This window comes from Dipodomys spectabilis, unplaced genomic scaffold (genome assembly GCF_019054845.1).
Source record: "Dipodomys spectabilis isolate Male_0828 unplaced genomic scaffold, ASM1905484v1 ptg000096l, whole genome shotgun sequence".
Lineage (NCBI taxonomy): Eukaryota > Metazoa > Chordata > Mammalia > Rodentia > Heteromyidae > Dipodomys > Dipodomys spectabilis.
The window spans coordinates 32837057-32864945 of record NW_024870773.1 but is presented as its reverse complement, the minus strand read 5'-3'; the positions used below and the strand labels follow the sequence as shown (position 1 = coordinate 32864945).

The following is a 27889-nucleotide window of genomic DNA, read 5'->3' as shown; positions in this document are numbered from 1 at the left end:
GACATTAGTGGATTCTTTTTTTTATTTTTGGTGCCAGTCCTGGGCCTTGAACTCAGGGACTGTGTGCTGTCCCTGAGCTTTTTTGCTCAAGGTTAGGGCTCTATTACTTGAGCCACAGGCCCACATTCAGCTTTTCTACATGTTTAACTAGAAATAAGAGTCTCACAGACTTTCCTGCTCATGTTGGCTTTGAAATGCAACTCTTAGATAATAGCCTGCGTAGTTAGGATTACAGGTGTGAGCCACTGGAGTCAGGGGACAGGGAATTTAAAAAGCTGCTGGCTTCCCTGGCTGATAAGATCTTTGTCCTTATTCAAAACTGACAAATCTTTTTTTTATCACTCATGCCAAACTATCATGATGTAACTATTTATATTGTACTATTTTATCGGTTTTGGCCCTAAATCAGAACCAAAATGGCTTGGAGTATATCTGGGGTTACTTGTGCGATATTAAATAGATACCATTAAGCAACATTTCTTACCTGATTAACTTCTTGTTGGTCATGGGGCTTTAACTCAGAGCTTCAGTGCTGTCCTTGAGCTTCTCCACTCAAGGCGGGCACTCTACCACTTGAACCACAGCTCCACTTCCTGATTAACTTCTTAAGGGGAAGACTCTTAGTTTTGTAAAATGAGGAGGAGTTATGACTGTCTCCATCCCACTTGATTGTACTGGGATTTGAGCTCAGAGCCCAGTGTTTGTTAGGGTAGTATTCTGCTCCTGGAGCTACCATCAGTCCTGGTTGAATTAGTTTATTTTTGAGGTATGGTTTTGTCTTTTTGCCAACCTCAGACCAATATCCTCCAAATTCAACCTCCTACACCTCTGGGATTACAGACATGAAGCACTAATATTTTCTGCTGCTGTGGCTCAAGGTAGATAGAGCCCATATAGCTCTTCTGGCCCAGAATCCAGCAGAGACAGCTAAGGTTGCAGCCCTGTATGCCTGTTTGCAGCTCAGCCACAGACAATGCCTGTTGGTGTTGCAGCTACACTGTCAGCTTTTCTGGAGCCTCCTTGGGTTCTTGTCTTAGGAATTAGATGGATAAAGTCCAGGACAGCAAGGATGAGTGTGAAGAATTCTATTCAGAAGAGCAGTATCTTGCTGAAATTCATGTTGGCTGTCACTGTCCACAGCTGCTCTGTCTGTCCATCCTCTTTTCCCCAGGTGGTTCCTCTGTATCCATCCCTGAGTATAGAGGGTCTTATACTATAGGCTATGCTCTGACAGGTTGCACCTATTATAATTAGATGTTTGGGAAGGTCACACTTTATTGGCTGGATCCCACAATATTCTGAATAATTGTTAATTCCTAATCAGGTCCCTTTGGCAAATCAGGAAAGCTATGGAAACTAGAACTGAGGGGGAGGCAAAATATTTTTAAAAATTTCTTTATTTTATTATAATGATGTACAGAGAGGTTATAGTTACATAAGCAAAGAAATGCATTCACTTCTTGTCAAACATTGTTTACCACCTCCCCTCCCATTTCCCCTGCTTCCCTCCCCTCCCCCAACTCACCCGGGCCAGCACTCCCCTCACCACCAAGTAAAGTTCATTTCCCAAATAATGTCTTGTGAGTATTGCTGTTGGCAAAATATTTTGAAACAATGTCTCTTTTGAATCTGGTTTTGCTAGGCCAACATGCTATTTCAGGGGCAATAACTAATTTACTCTTTCATTGTCATGCAGCCTATCTGTTGAGATGAAGTTTTATGAACTTTGTTATGGTTGGCCTTGAATCTCAATCCTTCCAATTTTTACCTTTTTGGGATTCCAGAAGTGCTCTACTATACCTATCCTCATGACCCAATTTTAATTCTACATAATTCCACTTTCATTGTAAAGGTTAATATTCAGTGTGTTATAACCTATATGACCTATATAACCTATTTTATAACCTATATAGTCAAAGCCCAACTCTTTGGGCTTAGCCCAACTCTATAGCCCAACTCTAAAAGTTATTAATAAATTTGTACTATTGTTCAATGTCTGGAAAGAATCCTAAATCCATTTGAATAAGAATATCCCAGCCTAAAGTAAAATGATGTCACTGTAATAATTCTTACCACCCCCCCCCCCCTCCTGCCCACTTCCAAATGCCAGAGCCAAAAGAAAAAGCCTATATTCTGGTGGCCCCAAGAACACCAGTAGAAGTTACAGCTTTCCCCAAAGTTTAGTGGACCTTTTTAAAGAAGACTGCTCATATTCCACCTAGAACTGATCATAGTCAACATGAATCTGAGAAGTAGGAAAAGGAAATCAGCTCAGAATAGAAAGGAGGAAGGATATAGGTTTTATAGCATTATGTGTAGAGTTGTCTATTTCCTAAGTCAAATGGGAAAGCATAAATAATGAGCTGTGTAAGAACAGATGGAAGAGGGCAAGGGAGAAAGGAGGGAAACCAAGTTAGGGGGTTTCCTGCAGCAATTCAGGAGAAATGGCAGTAGCTGAGATGTGGGGAGTGATGTAAGTACAAGAATAGAGTCATTTATTGAGATAGGAAAGACTTTTATATGAACAAATTTCTTTTCGTGGGAGAGAGGTATCAAAAGTTGATACAAAAGAAAAGCAGGGATATACAAAGTTTAGATGCTCTTATTATTACAATAGCCTCATTCTACCAGGCCTTCACAGTCTAGCATCTGACTCTTCCAAACTTGTTCATGAGGCCCACCAGGCCCTCCTTTAATGTTATATGTACACTGAATGACAGTTACCTTGTATGTGAAATTTTCAATGGCAATCCAGGGAATAAAATCTAAATTATAAGCTAAGTGCCAGTGGCTCACACCTGTAATACTAGCTACTCAAGAGGCTGAGATCTAAGGATCATGGTTTAAAGCCAGCAAGGGAAGGAAAATCTGTGAGACTGTGATTTCTGTTAACCACTGAAATGCAGGAAATGGAGCTGCGGCTCAAGTGGTAGAGTGCTAGATTTGGGCAAAAAAGCTCAGGGATAGAACTCAGGCCCTGAGTTCAACCCACAAGACCAGCATACATACCCACAAAATATCCAAAGTACAGTCTATCCTATTGTATAGAAACTTTTTTGTTATCTATTACTTCTTTCTGTTCTAGCCTCAAATTCTGCAATTTATGTATTAACCTGAAATTATTTCTCCAATAGGAGAAATAACGCCCATCACATCTCCCTATGAACATCTCTCTCTGAGCTAACACTCTTATTGTCCCACTGTATCTCTTGCTTGTGTCCCTTATTTTGACATAGGAAGATTTTTTTTCTTTTCAACTGAACTGCTACACCTTGAACAGTACTAATAAATACATTAAGAGCAGGGTAAATATCAGGGAAAACTGATGTAAAAAAAAAATGGGGGACTGTTTCAGTTCTGATATTGCTAATATAAGGATGTTTCTAATTTGCTTTAATTTACTTCAATTGTACTTTTATTCATTTATATTTATTCTTTTATTCATTTATTTTTATTTTTTGTCAGTTGTGGGGCTTGAATTCTGGGCCTTGGCACTATCCATAGATCTTCAGCTCAAGGCTAAGATTGAACCACAGCGCCACTTCTGGTTTTCTGGTAGTAAATTGGAGGTAAGAATCTCAAAGATTTTCCTTCCTGGGCTGGCTTTGAACTGTAATCCTCAGATCTCAGCCTGCTGAATAGCTAGCATTATAGCCATGAGCCACTGGCACCTGGCTAATACTCTTTTATTTTTGAGAAATTTTATCTATACCAGATTTTACCAGTAATCTCTCTCCTCCTCTCTATATAAAATGACATGTTCTAGTGATATATATCTAGTGATATATATGAGTTGAGAGAAACTCATTTTTCAACTTGATAAATCAAAATTTTAGTTTCTAAATAAATCTAAGTTGTCATTATGCTCTTTGAGATCACAGAGAATTTTAGGGAAAAGTTTACGATTAAGCATACCTCCACTATAATACCTAAAGAACAAATTGTAGAAAAATTTACATTCTTAATCTGTAAAACAGTACAATTATTTAAAAAAAAGAACTCATGCTCCTGTATAAATTTTAAGTCATCTGGCAATGATGAACAGACACATTTCCTAACCACAACCACTTACTGAACTGTAAACAATGTGCTTTCACTTCTTGATTCCACATTTTTGCCTTTTCACCCAGTTTAAAATATTCTCCAAAAGCCACAATAATTCTAAGCATGAAACAGAAATCTGAAACTCACTAATAAAAAAAAAATCAGACAAGACTAAGCAGGTGATTAGAATCCACAGTGATTAGAGCAATCAAAGTAAGGCTAAACACCTCAACCTCCCAAGACACTATGTTACAATGTTAATAGTGTTGCCTATAATTGAGTACATCTCTTTCATTTATTGGTTCTGTAGAGTCCTATAGAGGGTGAATGGCCGGTGGAAATCCCACTGTCAAAGAAATCTATGTATGGAAAATGCACACAGAGTTCCAGGATCTTTCCTGAAGCTAAGATCCTTTACCAAAGTTATACTCACGGTGGTGTTTATGTTTCCCTAAAATTCATATGGTGAAACGTAACCCCAAGTGTGAATATGCTTGGAGACAAGGCCTATTAGAAAGTAGTAGGTAAATGAAGTTGGGTTAGGGAGATCCCAATCTGGAAGAATTAACATTCTTATAAGAGATACCAGGAGAAATAGTTCTTTTCACAAGTGTGCACAGTGAGAGAGCAGCTGCCCGAATTAGGAAAAGAGCACTCACCAGAGCCTAACCACACCGGCCCTGACTTCTAACTTCCCAGCACTATGAGAAACACGTAAGTGTTGTCTAATCCACAGTTTATGATTATTTTGTTACATCAGCAGAGCCAACTGAGATGGGGTGCTGTGGCACAGGCAGAATCACCAGCCATACACACAGATGTGTCTGATCAGCCAGCACTTCATTGTATCCAGAATATGCCTTTCTTTTTTTTTTCCTTGTGTGCTGGTACCATGGCTTGAACTCAGGTCCTTGAAGTGTAACTATGACTGCTTGCTTATGGCTTCAAATAGACCTACCACTTGAGACATGCCTTCAGTCTAGCATTTTGATGGTTAAGTTGAGATGAAGTTTTGTAGATATTTCTGCCTAGGTTAGCTCTGAACTATGATCCTCTCACCTCAGCCTCTTGAGTAGCCAGGATAACAGGTGTAAGCCACTAGTGCCCAGCTCAGAAACTGAATTCTTTATTGAAAAAAAAAAATCCTTATTCAAAACATCTAATTTCATACCATTCTAGGTAGTATTTTTGGATCAGAAAAATAAAATGGTGCCACAAAATCATAATGAAAACAAGTATTAGAAGGTCATAGGGTTAAAGAGAAAGTACATAAATAGATATTTAAATAGCTGTATTTTTATAAATGAAGCATCAACTGAGAAATAAATAAGTATTGGGAAAACTTTCAGGAATTCAATTTTAAAATAGCAAGATACTAATTATATGTGGTTACTCTAGTCCTCTAGGGTTTAAAGGCCACAAACCTACTCTCCTCTGTGAAACCCTATGAATACCACAAATGCATTCACATGTGTACAAATAGCATTTTTACTGCACAGTCAACTCAGTGTGCCTCTGTGTAGTAAAGAATTAAGATTACTTCCTGATTAACTGACAGACTCTAGGACATTCCTACTGCTACTTGATACACACCCTCAATCCTTTAACTCCCTTATGACTACCAGTACAGAATTTTTTAATTTTTTAATTTTTTTTTGGTTGGTTGTGGGGCCTGAACTCTGGGCCTGGGCGCTGTCCCTCAGCTCTTCAGCTCAAGGCTAGCGCTCTACCAGTTGAGCCACAGCGCCACTTCCGGCTTTTTTTTCTTTTTCCTTATGTGGTGCTGGGAAATCGAACCCAGGGCCTCATGCATGCAAGGCAAGCGCTTTACCACTGAGCCACCTTCCCAGCCTCAGTACAGAATTTTTTTGCCCTCTCTTTTTTGGTAGTTGAACTCAGGGCCTTTTGCAGACAGGTGCTCTATCACTTGAGCCATGCTTCCAGATCTTTGTGTTGGGTATTCTTTTTTGTCAGTTGTGGGGCTTGAACTTACGATCTGGGCGCTGTCCCTGAGCAATTTTGCTCAAGACTAGCGCTCTACCTCTTGAACCACAGCTCCACTTGTTTTTTGAGTAGTTAATTGGAGATAAGAATTTCATGGGGATCTTTCTGCCCAGGCTGGCTTCAAACTGTGATCCTCAGATCTGAGCCTCTTGGGCAGCTAAGATTACAAGCATGAGCCACTGGTGCCCAGCTATGTTGGCTATTTTTAAGACAGGATATTGCTTTATGTGAGAGCAGGTTTGTGCTATGAAACTTCCTTATGTCACTGAGTATAACAGACATGTACCACTAAGTCCAATCATTTTGTTTCCCTCTTAGCTGAGAACACCCACATACTACTAAATGCTATGTACTGGTTGAAGTAGGGTCTTACAAACTTTTGTTTTCCCAGGCTGCTCAGAAATCTGGATCTTCTGATCTCTGTCTCTCAAGTAGTTATAATTAAAGGTTTGATTCACCACACCTGTCTTCTAATAAACAGTTACACTACTTTATTTGGGTAGAAACCAGCAAAATCTACAAGAGTAGTACATATCTGAATAAGAGTTCAGCAAAGGCACAACTACTAGACACAAGAAGATATTATAATGTTGGGGCAACCACCTTCCTATGGAAGGCAGAGAAGAAAAAATGAGAGGTGAAATTAGCTTTAAATGAGATGTTATGATAAAACACATAGTGATCATTGCCATAAAACATCTTACTTGAAAGGCAAGCCAGCAAGTGGCAGTGAGCTCTGATGTTAAAAACAATCAAGAGCAGTTGAACCCATGAATTCCTAGGTAAAAGCACTCTTTGAAAATGACATAAAATGGCAAAGTAAAATACAACCCAGTAGACATAACCTCAGATTTAATAAAGTTACCCTTTCTTAGTAAAGAAATTAAGGTGAAAATAAAGTACTTCATATAGGCCTTCAGCCCTGGTAGTTTTGAGAACAGAAACAGTACATCCTAACTAGGACTATTTTTTTTTTTTTTTGTCGGTTGTGGGGCTTGAACTCTGGGCCTGGGCGCTGTCCCTCAGCTCTTCAGCTCAAGGCGAGTGCTCTACTACTTGAGCTACAGCGCCACTTCCGGTTTTTTGGTGGTTTATTGGAGATAGGAGTCTCATGGTCTCTCCTGCCCGGGCTGGCTTTGAACCACGATCCTCAGATCTCAGCCTCCTGAGTAGCTAGGATTACAGGCGTGAGCCACCAGCGCCCGGCCTAACTAGGACTATTTTTACACTTGGGTGTCAAAAATTTTTAATTCAACACTGGTTTCCTGAGTTACTGGCCATGATTCAGGGCTATCAGATAATTATATAATTTCTTTTTTTTCTTTTTGTGTCCAGTGGTGGGGCCTGAACTCTGGGCCTGGGCGCTGTCCCTCAGCTCTTCAGCTCAAGGCTAGCGCTCTACCACTTGAGCCACAGCGCCACTTCCGGCTTTTTTCTTTTTGCTTATGTGGTGCTGAGGAATCGAACCCAGGGCCTCATGCATGCAAGGCAAGCGCTCTACTATTGAGCCACCTTCTCAGCCCTAATCATATAATTTCTTTGCATATTTAAAATACTGCAAGATACTGAAAGTATAATTACAAAGAAAACATTAAGACAGAAAATACATTAGGTCTAGTGTCTTAATGGCCAAGCTCCTAAGGTGAAAACTATGGCTAGATCCCTGAAAGAAGAATTCAGTGTTGGATGTAGTTTTATCAGATACCTAAGTCTTTAGCCAGGTGGAAAAAAAAAAAAAGATAGAAGGGAGGGCACAGGAGCCACAGACTGCTCTTTGAGATCCCTCGCACATTACAAAATAACAGTTCCCACTGTTTTTCAACTTTACAAGACATTTAACTAACTCTAGCACTAATTTCTTTCATTTGCCACCTGATAGTTTTTTATATTGTAATGGAAAAGTAAATTGACTACTTCATAGAAAATGCTATGTGATAAGCCAGGAACTTATCTTAGATTACCTTGTTTCTGGAAGACTCAAGCTAATTGGCTAGCAATATCAAGGCCATCTGGCCTGCCAACCTAGTCTCCACTGGAAATCTCAAAAAGATGAGGAGAAATCAGATTTTAGTTTTTACATATAGGCTCTGGAGGGCATAGAACTCCACTAAGAAAACGTAACTCTTTAGAACATAACTCTTTTAGAAAATGAGCTGAAGACATTTGGCAAACTAAACTGTTGGCAAGGTTACTATACACAAGATATGTATGGGCAAATGCTAGTGATATGGAACTATTCTGTGGGGGAAAAAGTGACAATTTGTCGAGCAAGCCAAAGAAAATGCTATCTTAGCCAATTTTCTGAATGTTAGAACCAGGGTTTTCAGTACACAGTTTTCATCATTATGAAGGTCTTAATGTATCACTATGAATGAATTATTTATAAAGACACATATAGGACTCAACAAAAAATACATTTGCCTACAATATAATACATTTAGAATGTTTTAACTTTGCAGTCTTATTTTAGGACCATTTATAATGGAGAACAGAAAGAAAGGCTTGAACTTCAGGCCTACAAAAATTATCTTAAAACATCTTATGAGAAAAAATGGACAAAGCACAGATTAAATAAATGCACAGGGTATCTGAAAGAATCACTCAATTCCACAGTATAAACAAAAGTTACCTCATGCATTTTATTTGCAGGTATAAAGGAAAAAATGAATGTAAGAAAAGCAGCTACAGCATTACAAACACATTAGCTGTACTATCCCTATGAAATTAAGATATTAACTGTTTATCCTTCTGTTAGTTTACACTAAAAATAATCTTTGACAATTACAGCTATAGCTCTGACAATGGACAAGCTAATATTATAGTTTCCTGACTTGAACCATTCAGCCAAGTTTCCACACAAATTCTTGTGGCTCCATGGCTACAAAGAACCATATTAACTAAGATCAGTGCTTTGAAACTTGGGTAAGCATATAAAAATGGGGGAACAAGTACAGCCTAACACTGTTTTGGCTTTCTGGTTTTACTGGCCTGAGAGAACATGGAGATAATCCAGAATCAGCTCCTTTGACCCCCCCAGAGGAAAGGGGAAGTAAAAAGAGGAACTGAAGCTAATCTTTCTGGCCAAATCAAGGCAGATATATTCTAAGGTCCCAAGCAAAATCCATCTAACTGAGATAAAGGATAGTAGATAATACAGTAATCAAAGGAACTTAAGAAAAAAATAATTAAATGACTTCTTTAGGGACTCTGAATGATAATAAAACAACCCTTTTCAACCCACAGACTTTATATAATTAGAATACTACAAGATAAAGTAAGTTTAATTATGATGCATTAAAAGCGAAAGTGATTAGGCAGAGTAGCCAATATACTTTTAGACATATGTCAATCTTATATACAGACATCTAGAACTTGAAGAGGATAGTAAAAGATGTATTGACTTCTCATGCTCATGAATCATTTTCATTTCTAACTATAAATATAAACTTTTATATATTTGGCATACTATGTAAAAGATCTCTTATGTTTTGAAATGTATAAACTATTAGCAGATATTGGTCAAATTAAATGATGGATAATCAAATATTTTTCTGGAGTTAAATATGCAGTTCTGTAGACAACACAGATCATATGTAAAACAATTTTCTATCCCAATTGTCTTAAAAAAAAAAAACAACACTGCATCAAGGAAATTGGTTAAGTCTTTTACCAGAGATGAGGAACTCTTTTCTGTCAGGAACCATCTGGATATTTATAACATCATTTCCCAGGCCTCAATTTATTAAATTATATTTTGACAAAAAAATCCCTCCTAGACTTAATAAAATTTCTGGTCCTTCATTTAGCTGTCTTGGCAGGGCCACACCAAACAATTTCATAGGCCTTATATAGCTTACAGGCTGAATATTCCCAAATCTGGTTTGAGACACATACCAATCTACATAGAATCCTTTGTCTTTTTTTCCCTTGTCTCTATATATTAATGCTGTCCCTGGTATTTCTCCTTTCTCAAGTAGTGAGTCTGGGTCACAACCCCATTTCAGGAGCATCTCAGCCTAAGGGGAGTTCCTTTAAAGCAGCCAGTACTAAGTTGCCAAATCTCTGGCTCCATGTTCTTGAAAAGGCCCAGGGAACCCTATTTTATGAGTTGCACTACTGAGAAGAACTAAGGTTGCCTTGAGAACCTGGGAAATGAAATTAAGAGTTAAGAGTTGAACCCAGAAGCCTCTCAGTAAATGACTGGATCAAGAAAATGTGTGTGTGTGTGTGTGTGTGTGTTTCTAAGAATGACACCCATTGTGTGTGTGTGTGTGTGTGTGTGTGTGTGTGTGTGTGTTTCTAAGAATGACACCCACCCCATTTGTAAGGAAATGGAAAGACTTGGAAAAATTCATATTAAGAGAAGTTAAGCCAGACCCAAAGGAACATTTGCAATAATTAGTATACGTCCAGAATAATCTTAGCAGATGAACAGAATATCTCAATAGTTATGTATATATGACCATATAAGATGACACTAAGCAAAATGAACTCCAAGAACATGGACACAGAGGTTTTTCTTTGTGTAAGGTATATTCAATAGGTAGGTTTCATTAGGTAAGTGATAAAGAGAACACCATGCAGTACTCAGGCAGGAAAAGAAGTTTATTTACCGAACTGCTGTCCCGCCATGCATGGTGGAGAGGCATGGTTGAAAGGGGCGACCCACACCTGGGCCAGGACTTATTGAGGCCAGGGACAGAAAGAGGTGTGGCCAGGTAGGGGAAAGGTGTGGCCACACTGGATCTAGATGTGATCTCAGGGCCTGGGACCAGGGGTGGCCCAGGATGTGACCTAGCAGTAGGGGGGGTAACTGCTTCGAGGGTTGCCAGTTACCTAGATAACACAGAAACTGGATAGAAACTTAGGCTTCTACGCAGGGCCTATAAGGCCCAGAGCAGAACTTACATTTTGTTGTTGTTGTTGTTTTTAATGTACCATGTAATCTTATTTTATATATATATATAAAAGATACTGTACAGAGGGCTCAGTTACATGAAGAAGGTAACGAGTTCATTTCCTATCAAACATTGTTACCCCCCCCCTTTGTTTTTTCCCTACCATCCCTCTCCTCCCCACTCCCCCAGTTGTCAAGTTCGTTTTCAACATAGTGTCTTGTACATCTTGTTGTTACAATGGGTCATCCTGTATCCTTATTTCAGCATTTTATTATTTCCCTTCCCCTCCCCAAGTTAGAAAAATGTATATACAATATGCAGGACACCGGAATCAAATACAGTGACTGTTCTTCCCATGGGGGAAGAACACAGAAAAGAAACAACAACAAAAAAAATCGCAAAGTACATTATAAGTACATTAAAAAGAACAGCAAGAAAGATAAAATCTCTTTTGTGTACATCCCCTGTTGTTACTGTATTTGATTTTGGTATCTGGTGTTGTATATGTATTTATTTGAATTAGGGAAGGGAAGGAGAAAAACAGAATGGTGAGACAAAGAAACCAATGCAACAGCAATATGCATAAGACAATATGTTGGAAGTGATCTGTTCAACTTGGGGGTAGGTAGGGATGGTGGGGAGGAGGGAAAGTAGGAGGAAAATGAAGGAAGGGGTAAAAAGTTTGACAAGAAATGTACTTATTACCTTATTTATGTAGCTGAAACTCCTCTGTACATCACCTTGACAATTAAAATTGTTTTCAAAAAATAAAAGAATGAAGAGTTTAAGAGTCATCGGTAAGAGTCATCATCTTCACCTCACTCTGCACTTTCATCAGAAGCACAGAAATACTCATAAACTGGGCATTCTAAGGTATGTCTGTAATCCCAACTAAGCAGACAATATAAGACAATTGCAGTCTGTGGCTGGCCAGAATGAAAAGCTAAAAACTCCTAGATCTGATACTTACAGAAAAGTAGCAGATTACATTTGTTAGGAAATGGAAAAACTTGGAAAAAATTATATTAAGTGAAGTAAACACAGTCAATATTTAAAATATCAGTAGCTTTCTATAGTAGTAGCAGGCTAAGAAATCAAAAAAATTATCTCATCCATAATACCAAGTATCTATAAATGAACCAACAAAGGAGGTAAATGGCCACTACTATGAAAACTTAAAAGAAAAAACAAGTTGAAACACTAGAGGATGGAAAGACCTCCCATGTACATAGATTGGCAGAATTAATATTTTGAAAATGTCTACACTACTGAAAGTAGTCTTCGGATTCAATATAATCTATATAAAAATTTCAATGTTGTTTTCCACATAAACAGAAAAATCATTAGTAAAATTCACATAGCAGCATTAAAAAAAAAAAAAAAAACAAACAGGAAGTGGCACTGTGGCTCAAGTGGTAGAGTGTTTGCCTTGAGCTGAAGAGCTCAGAGACAGCACCCAGGCCCAGAGTTCAAGACTCATGAGCACCAAAAAAAAAAAAAAAAAAAAGAAATAAAAAAACCCCAAAGCCAAAAGTAATACTGAGAAGAAAGATTGATGGTGGATATTATTATTTGACTTCCAATTACACTACAATTACATTACAAAGCCACAGTAACAAAATCAGTACAGAGTTGGCACCCATAGATCAATGGAACAGAAGATTCAGAAATAAGCTCAAAACATATATAAAAAACATGAGTCACAACGACAAAAAGCCCATGTTCTCTCATATTTAAAGCATACAGACAAAAGATTGACATGAGTGTGAAAGAGGGGACAATTTAGAGGTGGCAACAAGTATGGAAGAGTGGAGGGTGAATATTATCAAAGTACTTCATATACATATGAAAATAGAATAATTAAGCTTATGAAATGGTTTAAAAAGGAATAATAAAGGGGGTTAATTTGTTCAAAGCATATTGTACACATGTATGGAAATATCACAAAATATTACAAAATAAACCTCTTTGTACAATTTGTTACTCTCAGAAAAAGAGAAATCAAATGAATAATGACTAAAGCAAAATGTGTTATAGGCATGGCTCAAGTAGTAGTTCCATAGTTATTTAAGGATTCACAATTATCTTCCTTCTTTAAATGTGAAAACACTTGATCTTGATGTATTTCTTCTTTTATAAAAGAGTATTCAAAAAGAAAAGGGCTAGTGAGCATAAGGCCCTAAGTTCAAGTTCAATGTTCAGTACTGTATGAGAGAGAGAAAGAGAGAGAGAGAAACCCTATCCAAAGCCTCTTTCCAGAGAGTTAAGTTTGTTCATTGATGTTATATTTACAAATACTTTCAAACAAGCTAGGATAATTAGGATAATAGTTTTCTCTTAAAACTGTGTAAATATTTTTAAAGAAGAAATTCACATATCCAACACCCCTTCATGACAAAAGCTCTGGCTCAATATATGTAAGTCAGTTAATGTAATTCAGTATATCAACAGAAGGAAAGCCAAGAACCATCTGTTTATCTCAATAGATACAGGAAAAAATATCTAATAATATCCAACACACCTTTATGATAAAGTTCTGGAGAAATTAGGAATTCATGGAACATTCCTCAATATAATCTCTATAAGGCTCTATACAGCTAGCACTATACTTAATGGTAAAAAGTTAAAGCCATTTCCTCTAAAATCAGGAATGAGACAAGGATGTTCTCTCTACTCCTCTTCAATGTAGTACTAGAATTCCTAGCAAGAGCAATAAGGCAAGAGACAAACATAAAAGGGATTCAAACAGGGAAAGAAGTACAACTATCTGTCTTTGCAGATGACACGATCCTGTATTTAAAGAACTCCATAGATTCCTCTTCCAAGTTAGCTGGGTGAATTTGAACCTTTGGCAAAGTAGCAGGGTATAAAATTGACCCACAAAAATTAGTAGCTTTTCTGTATGCCAACAATGAGAAGAGTAAGACTGAAATCAGGAAAGCAACTCCATTTGTAATAGCCTCAAAAAGCCCAACAAACTCCCCCAAAAACCCTAAGAATTAACTTAAAACAAAGATATGAAGGACCTCTACGATGAAAATGGAACTTAAAGCAGATTTAAAGAAATGGAAAAAAAAAAACCTTCCATGCTCCTGGATTGGAAGGATTAACACTGTGAAAATGGCAATACTGCCCAAAGCTATCTACAAATTCAATGCAGTATCCATCAAAATCCCAACAATATTCTTCAATGATGTAGAAGAACCCATCAAAAAACTCATATGAAAGAAGACCCCCAAATAGCAGGAAGAACAATGCTGGAAGAATATTAATACCAAAGTTCAAACTCTATTACAAAGCCATAGTAATAAAAACATCTTGGTAATAGCACAAGAACAGACCTGAGGACCAATGGAATAGAACAGAAAACCCAGAAATGAATCTACAGACCTATAGCCACCAAATATTTGATAAGAGAGGCAAAAACACAGAATTGAAGAGAGACAGCCTCTTCAACAAATGGTGCTGGCATAACTGGCAATACACATATGGAAAACTGAAGCTAGATCCTTATATATCACTCTACACCTGAATCAATTCCAAATGGATCAAAGATCCTGAATATATTACAGGAAGGGATACACTAGGGGAAACATTAGGGCACCTTGACATGGGGCGAAACTTCTTAAGATTCAGAATCATAACAAATCAAAGAAAGGATGGATAAATAGAATTGCATTAAACTAAAGAGTTTCTGCATAGCAAGGGACATATCAAGATAAATAGAAAGCCCACCGAATGGGAGAAGAGCTTTACTAGCTATGTGTCAGATGAAGGCCTCATATCTAAACTATACTCAGAGCTCAAAAAATTAAACTCCCTGAAAACAAATCCTCAAAGAAACAACAAGCTAATTAATAAATGGTCTAAAGACTTAAAGGACTTCTCAGAAGAAATAAGAATGGACAATAGACACGTGAAAAGATGTTAAGAGATGCAAATCAAAGCAACATTGAGATTCCACCTCACCCCAGTTATAATGGCCATTATCAAGGAACCTAACAATAACAAATGCTCACATGGATGTGGCCAAAAGGGAATGCTACTAAATTGTTGGTGGGAATGTAAACTTGTTTAAGCACTCTGGAAAATAGTATGGAGGTTCCTCAAAAGACTAAACATAGAACTTCCCTATGACCCAGCAATCCCACTTCTGGACATTTATTCCAATTAACACAAACCAGGCCACACTAAAGCCACCAGCACAACCATGTTCATTGCAGTAATGTTTACCTTAGCTAAGATATGTAATCAATCCAGATGCCCCTCAGTGGATGGATTAAAAAATGTTATTCACATACACACACTCACACACACACACACACACACACACATACATACACACACACACACACACACACACACACACACATACACACACAATGGAATTCCATGCTTCCACCAGAAAGAATGATATTGCCCCATTTGTAAGGAAATGGAAAGTCCTGAAAAAAATCTTATTAAGTGAAGTTAGCCAGACCCCAAATTTATATGTTGCATGGTTTCCCTCATTTGTAATAATTAGAATGTGCCTATAAATCTACAAGTATACCCAATAGATGGTAAAAGACAAAAAATTTATACTTGGACACGATTAACTAAACAGGACTCTAAACATTCACACAGGGAGACCAAAGGAGGCTATTCTTAGGAGAAGATCACAAGGGTTCAATAAGTATGTGCATATGATCATATAAAATGATGCTTATCAGGGCTGGGAAGGTGGCTCAGTGGTAGAGCACTTGCCTTGCATGCCTGAGGCCCTGGGTTTGATTCCTCAGCACCACATAAGTAAAAAGAAAAAAGCCAGAAGTGGCGTTGTGGCTCAAGTGGTAGAGCGCTAGCCTTGAGCTGAAGAGCTGAGGACACCGCTCAGACCCAGAGTTCAGGCCCCAGGACCGGACCCAAAAAAAAAAAAAATGATGCTTATCAAAATAGACTTTAAGAAATGTAGATAAGTCTTTTTTATTTTGTATTGTCTATGGTTCTTTTTGTTTGTTTTTCCTTATGTCTTTTTCTCTTTGTTGTTGTTTTTTACTTCTGCACCCTTTGTCTTGTATGTAAGTTTATCTGATTTGGGAGGTGAAGTGGAAGCACAGAAAAATGGTGGGACAAAGGCTCTACAAATTCAGCAATGATACTAGACACTATGTTGGAAATGAACTATCCAACTTGGGTGGGAGAGGGGGCTTAGGAAGGAAAAAACTGGGAGAAAATGAGAGAGGGATGACACTGTTCAAAAAGAAATGTATTCATTACCTGACTTATGTAACTGCAACCCCTCTGTATATCCCTTTTACAATAAAAATAAATAAAAAGGAAGTCATTAATTATTCTTTTTCTATGAAATGATATTTTATTCCTTCTTAATGGGACCTAATACATCTAGGTAGGCCCAAGTGAGCCAACCAGATGAGAAGAAGCATCCAAAGATCGGTTAACAGTATAAGCCCAAAGCAAGGTGATGGAAAAGGAACTTGACACAAATTAGATATTTTCTAGACTATACTTCAGAATGTTGTAGTGACATAAAAGTAAAAACAACAAAACAAATCCTAATAGCAAAGGTATTTCTGCTAATATTATTACTTCAGCTCATTCTTTGTTTCTTGCGACAGTGATCTAAATTCAGTATGATATATTTTTTCTTTTTGGGGGGTGCCAGTTCTACGGTTTGAACTTAGGGCCTCGGTGCTGTCTCTGAGCTTTTTTGTTTAAGGCTAGCACTCTACCACTTCAGCCACAGCTCCACTTGAAGTTTTTTGGTGGTTAACTGGAGATAAGAGTCACAAGTTTTCCTGCTGGGGCTAGCTTAAAACCATGATTCTTAGATACTCAGCCTCCTGAGTAGCTAGGATTACAGGCATGAGCCACAGGCACCTGGCATATTTATTATTTTTGAAGCCTAAACTGTTCCATCTATCTCAGGTCCCTCAGAGGGCATTCTAGGGGACATTCACATGCACTTGACCACTACTCTCAATGTATTCCATCAGCAAACTAAGGAAGAAAATATACAGAGAATTTTGCTTTGAATGATAGTAAAGAATACTGAATCTTATTGATTGTTCTTTTCATTTTATTCTCCACACTTTTCTTAAGCTTAGAAAATCTTTTAGGAACAAAAATCTTTTTCTTCTAGTTTTTTGGTAGTACTAGAGTTTAGAACTTGGGGCTTACTACTTGCTAGACAAGTACCCTACTTCTTGAGTCAGCTCTATAAACAATAATCAAATGAAAAATTCAATTTTTCAAGTGGAAAATAATTTATATCACTTTTTATTTCTTTCTTCTACCCTCTTCCTAAATAATAGAGGCAGTCTGGATTTTTCTTTTTTCATTTAAGAACATCTATAACTATTCAAGGTTTAAAAATGTAGATATTAGGCTGGACATACCTATAATCCCTGCTCCTCAGGAGTCAAAGATTCGAAGGATCACTCCAGGGATAAAGTTAGTGAGACTCCATATCAATCAATAAGCTAATAATGGTGTTTCACAGGTATACATCCAGCTAGGAGAATGATGGTCTGAGGCTGATTCCCCAGGGAAAAATGCAATATTCCACTTTAAAAATAGATAAAGCAAAAAAGGTTTTGAAGTATATAGTTCAAGTGGTAGAGAATCTACCTGATAAGCCTGAGGTCCTTAGTTCAAAACCCAGCACCAAAAACATTAATAATTTTTTGGCACTAAATACTCTGTAAATATGTTATAATACATCAAACAGAAACCAAACAGGAATTAGGACATAGCAGTCCTGTAATTGCATCTATAGAACCATACAATGAGCTCATGGCTCTCTGTGCTTGCCAGGATTCAGGGGCCCACCAAGTCTGGCTATAGGTGAATCTAGGCACTTGCATACAGGAACAAGCCTATACACATTCTCTGTCTCATCTTTAAAATAAGCACATCAACTAGAAGAGTGTTATGAGGACTGATTGAGTTAATAAAAACCATATTAAAAAAAGCTAGGAGAAGGATGGCCAACAGACACATGAAGAAATGCTCAACCTCCCTAGCCATAAAAGAAATGCAAATCAAAACAACACTGAGATACCACCTCACCCCAGTTAGAATGGCAAAAATCAAGAACTCTAGTAACAACAGATGCTGGAGGGGATGTGGACAGAAGGGAACCTTACTTCATTGTTGGTGGGAGTGTTCAACCCCTTTGGAAAGTAGTATGGAGGTTCCTCAAAAGACTGCACATAGAGCTCCCCTATGACCCAGCAATCCCACTTTTGGGCATTTACCCAAATGTTTACAAACAAGACCACACTAAAGCTACCAGCACAACTATGTTTATTGCAGCCTTATTTACCATAGCTAAGATATGGAACCAACCCAGATGCCCCTCAGTAGATGAATGGATCAAGAAAATGTGGTATATATACACAATGGAATTCTATGCCCCCATCAGAAAGAATGACATTGCCCCATTTGTTAGGAAATGGAAAGACTTGGAAAAAATTATATTAAGTGAAATAAGCCAAGCCCAAAGAAACATAGGTCCCATGGTTTCCCTTATTTGCAATATCTAGTATATGTATGAGTCAAGCAGAAAAGGTCAGATAAGGTGATGTTACGAAAATGAACCCTAAGATATGTATTTAAATGTTTTTTTTCTTTCATGCATTTGTTTCTAACGCATTTATAAGATTATTTCTTTGTTGCTTTGTATGTTTCTCCCCCACAGTATAACCCCTGCTTTCACTGTATTTGATGTCGGTATAATTTGTGGAGGGGAAGAGGAAAAACAAGTCGTTTAAATAAGGATACAGGTGGACCTGTTGCAACAATGAGAAGTACAAGTTGTCATTTCAAAAACGAACTTTACAACTTTGGTGGGGGGGGAGAGGATGGGTGGGGGGGGAGGCTGGGAAGGGTAAACAAAGGAGGAGGCTACAATGCTTGATAAGAAATGTACTCACTATCTTGCCCATGTAATTGTTACCCCTCTGTACAGTATTTTCACAATAATAAAAAAAAAAGCAAGGCATTGATGGCTCATACCTGTAATACTAGCTACTAAGGAGACTGAGATTTGAGGATCACAGTTCAAAGCCATCCCAGGTAGGAAAGTCCAAAAGACTCTTATCTCCAATCAACCACCAAAAAACTAGAAGTGTTGTTATGGATCAAAGTGGTAGAATGCTAGCCTTGAGCAAAAGATTTCAGGGACAGCACCCAGCCTCAGTGTTCAAGTCCCATGACCAGTCCCTCCCCCCAAAAAATTCATAAACACTGGCCATCATTATTTAGGTAAATGGCATACAACTTTGGAAAATCGTTTCCCCTCAGAAAATAAGAAAAGTAAAATAGTTCCTAAAGAGAAAATGTTTTGCCTTGACTATCTATAACCAGTCACTCTATATTGTACACCCATATTTTAACGTAAAGTTTCTAAAGCATTACTTTAATAATGAAATATATAGCAAGGTATCCAGGTCCTATGAGGTCTAGCCTCTGTACCTCTTCCCATTCCCTGGGAGTCAGCTAACACATCTATAAACCTTCCTAATCAATACATGAGCTCTCTTAAAAACAGCCAGTATAATGGGCTGGGAAGGTGGCTCAGTGGTAGAGCGCTTGCCTTGCATGCATGAGGCCCTGGGTTCGATTCCTCAGCACTACATAAGCAAAAAGAAAAAAGCCAGAAGTGGCGCTGTGGCTCAAGTGGTAGAGCACTAGCCTTGAGCTGAAGAGCTGAGGGACAGCGCCCAGGCCCAGAGTTCAGGCCCCACGACCGGATCCAAAAGAAAAAACAAAACAAAAAAACAGCCAGTATTGATCTGTCTGTTCAACATAACACCAAGTAGCTAAGGGAACAGGCCCACATTTAAAGTTTATTTTGGAGCTATGTATGATGACCTTGCCTGAAGTCCTCGTACTCAGGAAACTAGGTAGTAGAGTATTTCCAATCTGAGGACAATTCAGGCTACATAGTAAGACTTAGTCTCAAAAAAAAAGGGTGGGGGGCAGAGGATGCATTTACTGATAGACTACTTACATGGGCAAGGCCCTAATACCACAACAAAGAAATACAATTTTTAAGTTTTCATTTGAGGAACCTTGAGAGGTATAGCTCAAATCTTCCAAAATGATGAACCTCCAACAAAGGAGGGATAATCAGAAAATGTTCTCTAGGACTTTTAGAAAGCATGGCATTCATTTGGCCACTTACACATGAACTACAGGAAAATATTATTGTAATGCATAAAGGAAATAGGTACTTTTCATAAAGGAATGGTTGCTAGATATTATTGGAGGAAATCTGAAGAGAATGTTACTTCTACAATGTTACCTAAACAAGGATAAGGTTCTTGTCAAGAAAATTAATATGTATACTAAGCTCTAATAGCCAAGATAACTTCCTGAAACTTGTGAAGAAAAATGATCAGAAGCAGAAGAAAGCCACCCCCACCAAAACAACAACAACAAAATTCCAATAAACACAGAAGTAAGGGTTCAATTAAGTGTCAGCCTGCTCTGTCCAGAGAAGCACATTTTGTGAGAACCAGTGGCTGGGACTTATTCTCTATAAATTCATAACAAAATTGATATAAAAATATTAAGACCTCTAAAATGCTTTACTAATTTAGTAGAAATGTGGTATACTCTCTCATAAGTATCTACAGCAAATCTGGAGGCATACAAAAAAAGAGTGTATCAGACTATATTACAAATACAGTCTGAGCAATTTCAGAGGCATGTATGTATGTTGGTAAAACAGGCAGATGGAAGGGGGACTGTCATGTATGTGGTGGGTATGTGTTGGAGATGATGTAGGATATGTCCTACTCTGGACTACATTTACAAAACTCTGAAAGACACTGGCTTAATAAAGAACCCTCCAAGTCAGATGTTGCACAATAAGTCTTGGATGAACTATGAGACACTTTGTAGAGAGCTCACAGATCCGATGAAAACAGTCATCTTTTGGAACACCTTATATGATGATGGGAAAAACCATTCAGTTTTCAGAGATCTTCAAATCTGTAGTTTGGCTGGCTGGCTGGCTGGCTGGCTGTGTGTGTGTGTGTGTGTGTGTGTGTGTGTGTGTGTGTGTGTGTGTGTGTGCGTGCGCGCTCGTGCGCGCACATGACTGCATGTGTGTGTGTGTGTGTGTGTGTGTGTGTGTGTGTGTGTGTGTGTACGTGCGCGCTCGTGCGCGCACATGACTGCATACAGTCCTAAGTCCTCTATACATGTAAGGGTGTGTAATCTATAAACGGAGATAATTTCACTGATTCTTTACAATTTGAATGCTGTTTCTTTTTGTTGTTGTTGTTGGTCATGAGGCTTGATTATTTCTTTTCTTGACAAAGTACAAAGTACTTCGATTATAGAGGCAGAAAATGAAATGGTAGCTGCCAGAGTGGGGGTAGGGAAAATGAGAGACTAAGAGGTACCCAAATTTGCTAATACAAATATGTCCTATGATCTAATGTGAGTTTAATGCCTATAGTTAAACGTATCGAACTGTACACTAATTTTCTCTAAGAATGATGATCATACTGGGCCAGTGGCTCACGCCTGTAATCCTAGCTACTCAGGTGGCTGAGATCTGAGGATCATAGTTTCCTGCCTGGGCAGGAAAGTCTGTGAGACTCTTTTTTGTTTGTTTGGAGTTTTTATTTGGTGGGTCATGGTTTCTGAACTCTGGGCCTGGGCGCTATCCCTGAGCTCTTCAGCTCAAGGCTAGTGCTCTACTACTTGAGCCACAGTGCCACTTTAGCCTTTTCTGCTTATGTGGTGCTAAGGAATTGAACCCAGGGCCTTATGCCTGCAAGGCAAGCATTCTACCATTGAGCCACCTTCCCAGCCTCTCTGTATAAACTGAGAGTATCTCCAATAAATCACTAGAAAACTGGAAGTGCCACTGTGGCTCAAGCAGTAGAGCGCTTATCTTGAGCTGAAGAGTGCAGGGACAGTACCCAAGCTCAGAGTTCGAGCCCCACACCGACAAAAGAAAAAAGAGAATGATGATCATATGCTAAGTATTCTTATTATGAAAATTACAACCACAATGAGTGGTAAGAAATCATAATGAAATTTTTGGAGGTGAAGGAAGGTTTATGGCACAGGTTATGACAAAGGTTTGATGGTTATATACTAACATTCAAACTTCAAGTTGAAAACATGAATTATATACTGCTTCTTAGTATGTAAAAAAAGATAGAGAAAATTCATCTAATGTAAAAATCATTTTTACCTGGAAAGTTACCTCAGAAGTCTGTGCAAACCTTACCTGAAAGTGTCTTTTGGTAAGAACCATATTGAATTCTCCACAAAGAAATGGCAGATCTTTCTCTATTCTGCAGTCCACTGAGTCTTTCTGCCAGGCCCCCTCTGTTTGATAATCACAGTGTATTTAGTTAAAAGGGATGCTGTAAAATGATCAGAACACTTACACTTTATATCCATCCCAAACAAGAAAAAGACAAAATCACACAAAATTTAGACATTAGTAAATATTACATTCTCTTTTCTAGGAGCCAAATCTCTTCAGTTGATGGCCTTCTTACTATTTCCTACTTCTTATAAATATGACTGGTATTATTTCTTAAGTATATCATATTCTTAGAAGTATAAGTTAAATACAAATTTAACTCCCTTTCTATTCTTAGTTCATTTATTCATTCCATAAATATGCACTTCTTACTTGCTATCTGCTACAACCTTAGCACTTAGCACTTTGCTAAGTACAAATATTACAAGGTTGCTGTATGTCATAATGGGAATTAGGGAGGGAGGGCCTCTTCTTGGCCTCAGCAGTTGAAGGAAAAAAATAAATTAAAATAGAAAGTGTGTTCAGAGTTCTAGTCAAGAATAATCTTCATAAGCTGTTGGTAGATAAAACACTCAAGTAAGAACATTTAGGTATGACCTCTTATATAAACTGTAAGTATCAATTACAAACACTCAAGAAAAGTTCCATTGATAGTAGGAAGGGAACTCCAATACTTGCAATAAATATATATAAATATATACGCTCACTGATGTGTTTTCAAATGCATAAGTCAGTGGCTATAATCCTAGCTCCACAGGAAGCTGAGATCTGAGGATTGCAGTCTGAATCCAGTTTGGGCAGGAAAGTCAAAAGTCTGTAAGACTCTTATCATCAATTAAATCACAGAAAAAGTAAGAAGTAGCTCTGTGGCTCAAGTGGTAAGAGTACTAGCCTTGTGTAAAAGGCACTCAGAGACAGTGGCCAGGCCCAAGTCTCGAGGTTCAAGCCTCGAGACTCGCAAAAAACTCAAAAACCAAAAAACAAACATTAAAATAAACAAAATTAGAAATATGGCACACACACACACACACACACACACACACACACACACACACACACACACACACACACACACACACACACACACACACACACACACACACACACACACACACACACACACACACACACACACACACACACACCGAAACAAGGGAGTGTGTGAGTATGGGTGTCAGCAGCTCCAAACATATCTATGATCCCAAGAAAAATGATTAGCCCTGAAAGCTACACATTTTATCTGTGTGCTTTCAGATTATGAACCAGTTCATTATTCATTACATCATCTCAAATAATATCTTTTCTAGGTAGATAGAACAGGTATCAGTACTTACCTCACAGATAATAAAATAAGAGCAAAAAGAGAGATCAAAGAATTTCTCTAGATTATAAAGGAGCCAACCCTGCCAAGAAATGCTGTTACTTGTTTGTTTGAGCCAATACCAAGGCTTAAACTTTGGGGGCTTGTTGCGTAGCTGGCATTTGGCCACTTGCGCTATGCCTCTACTCTCAGCCCTGTTTTGCCAGGTAATTGGAGATGATATCTTGTGGGCTTTTAGGCTGGGCTAACAACACTCCTCCTGAGTAGCTAAAATTATGAGTTGACACCTGGTTTGTTATTGTTTTTATTATAGCCTTTACTTTTACTTATGTTCTTTCAGCTATGAAAATCTTATCTAATACAAATTTGTATATATTATCAATTATCACTACTGCCTACTGTTTTCCTATAGATACTGCTTACTTAATGTAAGGGTAGTATATAAAACACAAAATTTTAAAAGTACTCTCATTCTCATAAATATGGTAAAGAACACCAACTTTACATACATATTCAATTAATGTATAATCTTTTCTTCAAATCATTCTAGTGCACAAAGTAACTCATTTATATTCCTCCTTTACATTATATTATAAAGGCTACTATTACCCCATTTACTAAGATGTTAAAACATCTGTCTAAGGTAAGCTGTATTAATTTCTGGCAGATCTGCATGTACAACCAGGCAATCTATCTCCATGTTCTCATTTTCTCAAAGTATACTTTTTAGTATTATAATATAACAAATACACAAAAAGGCAAATACTACATTCTTTGCATTATGTCCAGATAATTCTTTGCTAATTTTGGTTCTCAATGCTATTGAATCTAAGTACTTTACAGAGGTTACAGTTAAGTCTAGAACCACATAAGAAAACTGTAGGAAATATAGGATAAAAAGCAAAAATAAGTAAACATGCACCCAGAAGTTATATACCAAGGGAGGATCTGAGTCCTCAAATAAAACCTACATCTCTGGCTAAGTGCCAGTGGCTCATACTCTATCTCTAGCTACTTGAAATGCAGGAGGATCATGGGTAGAGGCCAGCTGGAAGAAAAAAGTTCTCAAGCTCCATCTCTACCAACAATCAAGTATAGGTGGCTTATAACGTGTCATTTTAGCTACGTGAAAGGCTGAAATGGTCGGTCAAGATTTCAGGCCAGACTAGACAAAAAAGTCCACAAGACTCAATCTCAAAAACTAGTACATGATTGTCATTCTAGCTATGGTAGAAAGTATAAATAGGAGGACTGTGGTCCAGGTAAGTCCCAGCAAAAAGTGACATCCCATTTCAAAAATAGAGCAAAAAGTATTGCAGGCATGTCTCAAGTGGTAGAGTACCTGGGGTAGTGTGCTTAGCAAATGTGAAACTTCCAAACCCCAACACACACACACACACACACACACACACACACACACACACACACACACACACACACACACACACACACACGTCTACTAGCCTTTCTTCCTGGACTTCCTCACAAGACACCAAAAGCCATGATTCCTCTTTCTGTGCCTCCATTTGCTCTAAAATACTTCTGTCCTATTCTCCCCAACCTGTCCAGAAGCTGGCTCTCTTCCATGACATAAGTTGCTAGACTATCCACCCTCTCAAACCCATATTCAAAACAACACTAGGGCCTTGGTCCCATCCATGCCCAATGGATTCCTTTTTCTACCACCTCTCAACAGGCATATATTTTCATGTGGGGATAATATCAATATATCCAATGTATTCCTCAGGACCATATTTGCTTTCTACTGAGATTTCTTTTCCTAATAATTCTCTACTACCCTCTGTTTCACTTTCCATCTTGTGACATTCTTGTGACATTCGTTCTCAGTTTAATTGCTTTATTTGGGGGAGGATACTGTTTTGTTCTTTAACAAAGAAAGACACCTTGTATGACACAAGGTTGGGATGGTCCTTAATAAACTTTTTTTTAAGGTTTTTATATTTTTTTATTGTGAAAATACCGTACAGAGGGGTTATAATTACATGGGCAAGATAATGAGTACATTTCTTATCAAGCATTGTAGCCTCCTCCTTTGTTTCCCCTTCCCATCCCATCCTCTCCCCCTGACCCAACCTTCCCCCATCCCCCTAAAGTTGACTTGTACATCTCATTGTTGCAACGGGGCCACCTGTATCCCTATTTAAACAATTTGTTTTTTCCCTTCCTCTCCACAAATTATAACAACATCAAATACTTTTTCACACATCTTGGTTGGCCCACTAAGGCCACTCTAGTGACAACCTCCTTGCATTTGAAGTGCTACCCTAGCCAATCTGTTCCATTATGTTCACAAAAAAAGTAATCTGATAGTATTAGTTTTTATTTCTATTTCTCTACCTTTAAAATATCAGAATGCTCCATTTGGGTGAACAGTTTCATATATTAGCTCCAATAATTGCTTGTCAGAATTATAATTCTTACATGCAAATTTCTTCCCCATTAAACAAGTATTTTAAATGAACATTTCAGATATTTGGATTCTTAGAGAAAAACTAGGGTAGCATACTCACCTGATAAGTTTTTTATTCTTTGCTGAACTTTCTGGAGTCTTGGGAGACTTGGCTATCTGTTTCTGGGGTGTACATAAGATGGGCTCTGTTGATGTCACACTTGAACCTCTAAATCCATCTGTAGCCTGTCTCACATTGGATCCAAAATCCACATGGTATTTGTAAGGAGATTCTGAATTAATAACCAAGACATTCTCTGGGTCATCTTCTTTGTCACTATCTGATGAATATTCCAAAATTTCTGTAGAAGTTGCCTGAAAAAATTAAGAGAAATGCAATTAAATATACTTTATTCATGTATACATGCCCCTCATTCTATTTCCTTAGGATTAATATTCTTCAAATCAGTTCTTTAAATATAGTATCTGGGCCCTAGGCCTCTGTTTTGACATAAAATCCCACTAATTACTCTGGCTTTAAATCTTTCCCAACAGAAATTGTTTTTGATCTCGACTGTCCCATCCTTGTTCCTACCCTTTACTAGCAGGCTACCTTAAGGAAGTTACTTAACTTCCCCATGCTTTTGTTCTATCTTCAAATTGAAGATACAGCTATACCTTATATAAACTGACATTTTACAACATACCTCCACATCTATTTTTGGACATTTTACATTTTATTTATTTTTCCTGTAAAGATTTTTTTCTTGATTTTTAAGGACAATGAGAAATACTGTAAGCAATATCTTCTATGGGCAATCAAAACCTTGTCTTAACCATCTAAGCAAATCATATATTCTTTCAGTAGATTTTTTTTTAAACAAAACCAAGGCACAATAAGCACCTTCAGGAAAAGATAATTGGAAGTTAGTTCCCTTCAAGCCCAAGACCTTAGATGAAAGTGAAGGGTCTCTTACATGGACACAGAGAGGATCTACAGGCTCATAAACATCAGCTGTCTTGGCCTAACTGTGGAGAACATGTACTTTCAAAAAGGATGGTGATTGGGAACAGATATGTGTGTGACAGAGTAGAAGGAAGAGGATAGATTCAAAAATAAATCAGAAGTATGTAGAGGTTCATATGTTCAAGTTGATATTTCATCCCTACACTGTAGGATCAGAATAATAAAAAAAGGAAGTCCCATGAATTTAGGTAAGAAAAATTTTTGAACCCAGCTAGGCTATTTTGTGACTTCAGAATAATTTTTTATGTGTGGTTCATATTGTGTGTGTGTGTGTGTGTGTGTGTGTGTGTGTGTGTGTGTGTGTGTGTGTGTGTGTGTGTGACAGAGAGAGAGTGACAGACAGACAGACAGACAGACAGACACACAGACTAGGATATCAACAAAGAGCCTTGCTAGGCTGATGTTCTCCCATTTGTGCCGTTCCTCTAGCTCTTCTTTTTGCTGGTTACTTTGGAGATAACAGTCTTGTGAACTTTTCTGTTTGGACTGATCACTTTTCCTAAGTAGCTGGACAAAGGATTGATTCCTACATTCCTTAATCATCCAAAATTGAAAAAAAGCCTTCAAGAAATATTTCAAGAATTAGAGACGACTATTATGAAATATGCTAAGCAGGTAGAAATAAAGAATTTATAATCCATGTACTCATAACCCAAACTTTCTTTCAGAAATTTTAAAATGGTATATGTGAAATTACCTGCCTCTCTTTCTGTGCTTATCTTCCTCTTTGAGCTAATTGTTGTTATGTCTGCCTGGGAGAATAGGTCGCCTTCCCTAGTCCTTCTCTTTGTGAAGGACAGCATATAGACTTACCAAAAATCAACTGCCAGAAACCAGTAATCACCTGTAACCGTTAATCATCTGTGTGTCAGTAAATTGGCCCCTA

At 37.9% G+C, this 27889-nt stretch overlaps 1 protein-coding gene across 2 annotated transcripts in view; it reads right to left on the bottom strand.

Annotated features, from left to right (window-relative positions):
* Spidr (scaffold protein involved in DNA repair) overlaps positions 1–27889 on the bottom strand; it is a 312386-nt gene that overhangs the window by 200643 nt on the left and 83854 nt on the right. For both annotated transcript variants that reach the window (XM_042686014.1, XM_042686013.1), the window contains exons 6-7: positions 26098–26351; positions 22204–22304 (exon numbers count right to left, since the gene is read on the bottom strand). In XM_042686014.1, coding sequence (XP_042541948.1) covers positions 22204–22304; positions 26098–26351 — 355 coding nt within the window. The remainder of the gene's footprint in view (positions 1–22203; positions 22305–26097; positions 26352–27889) is intronic.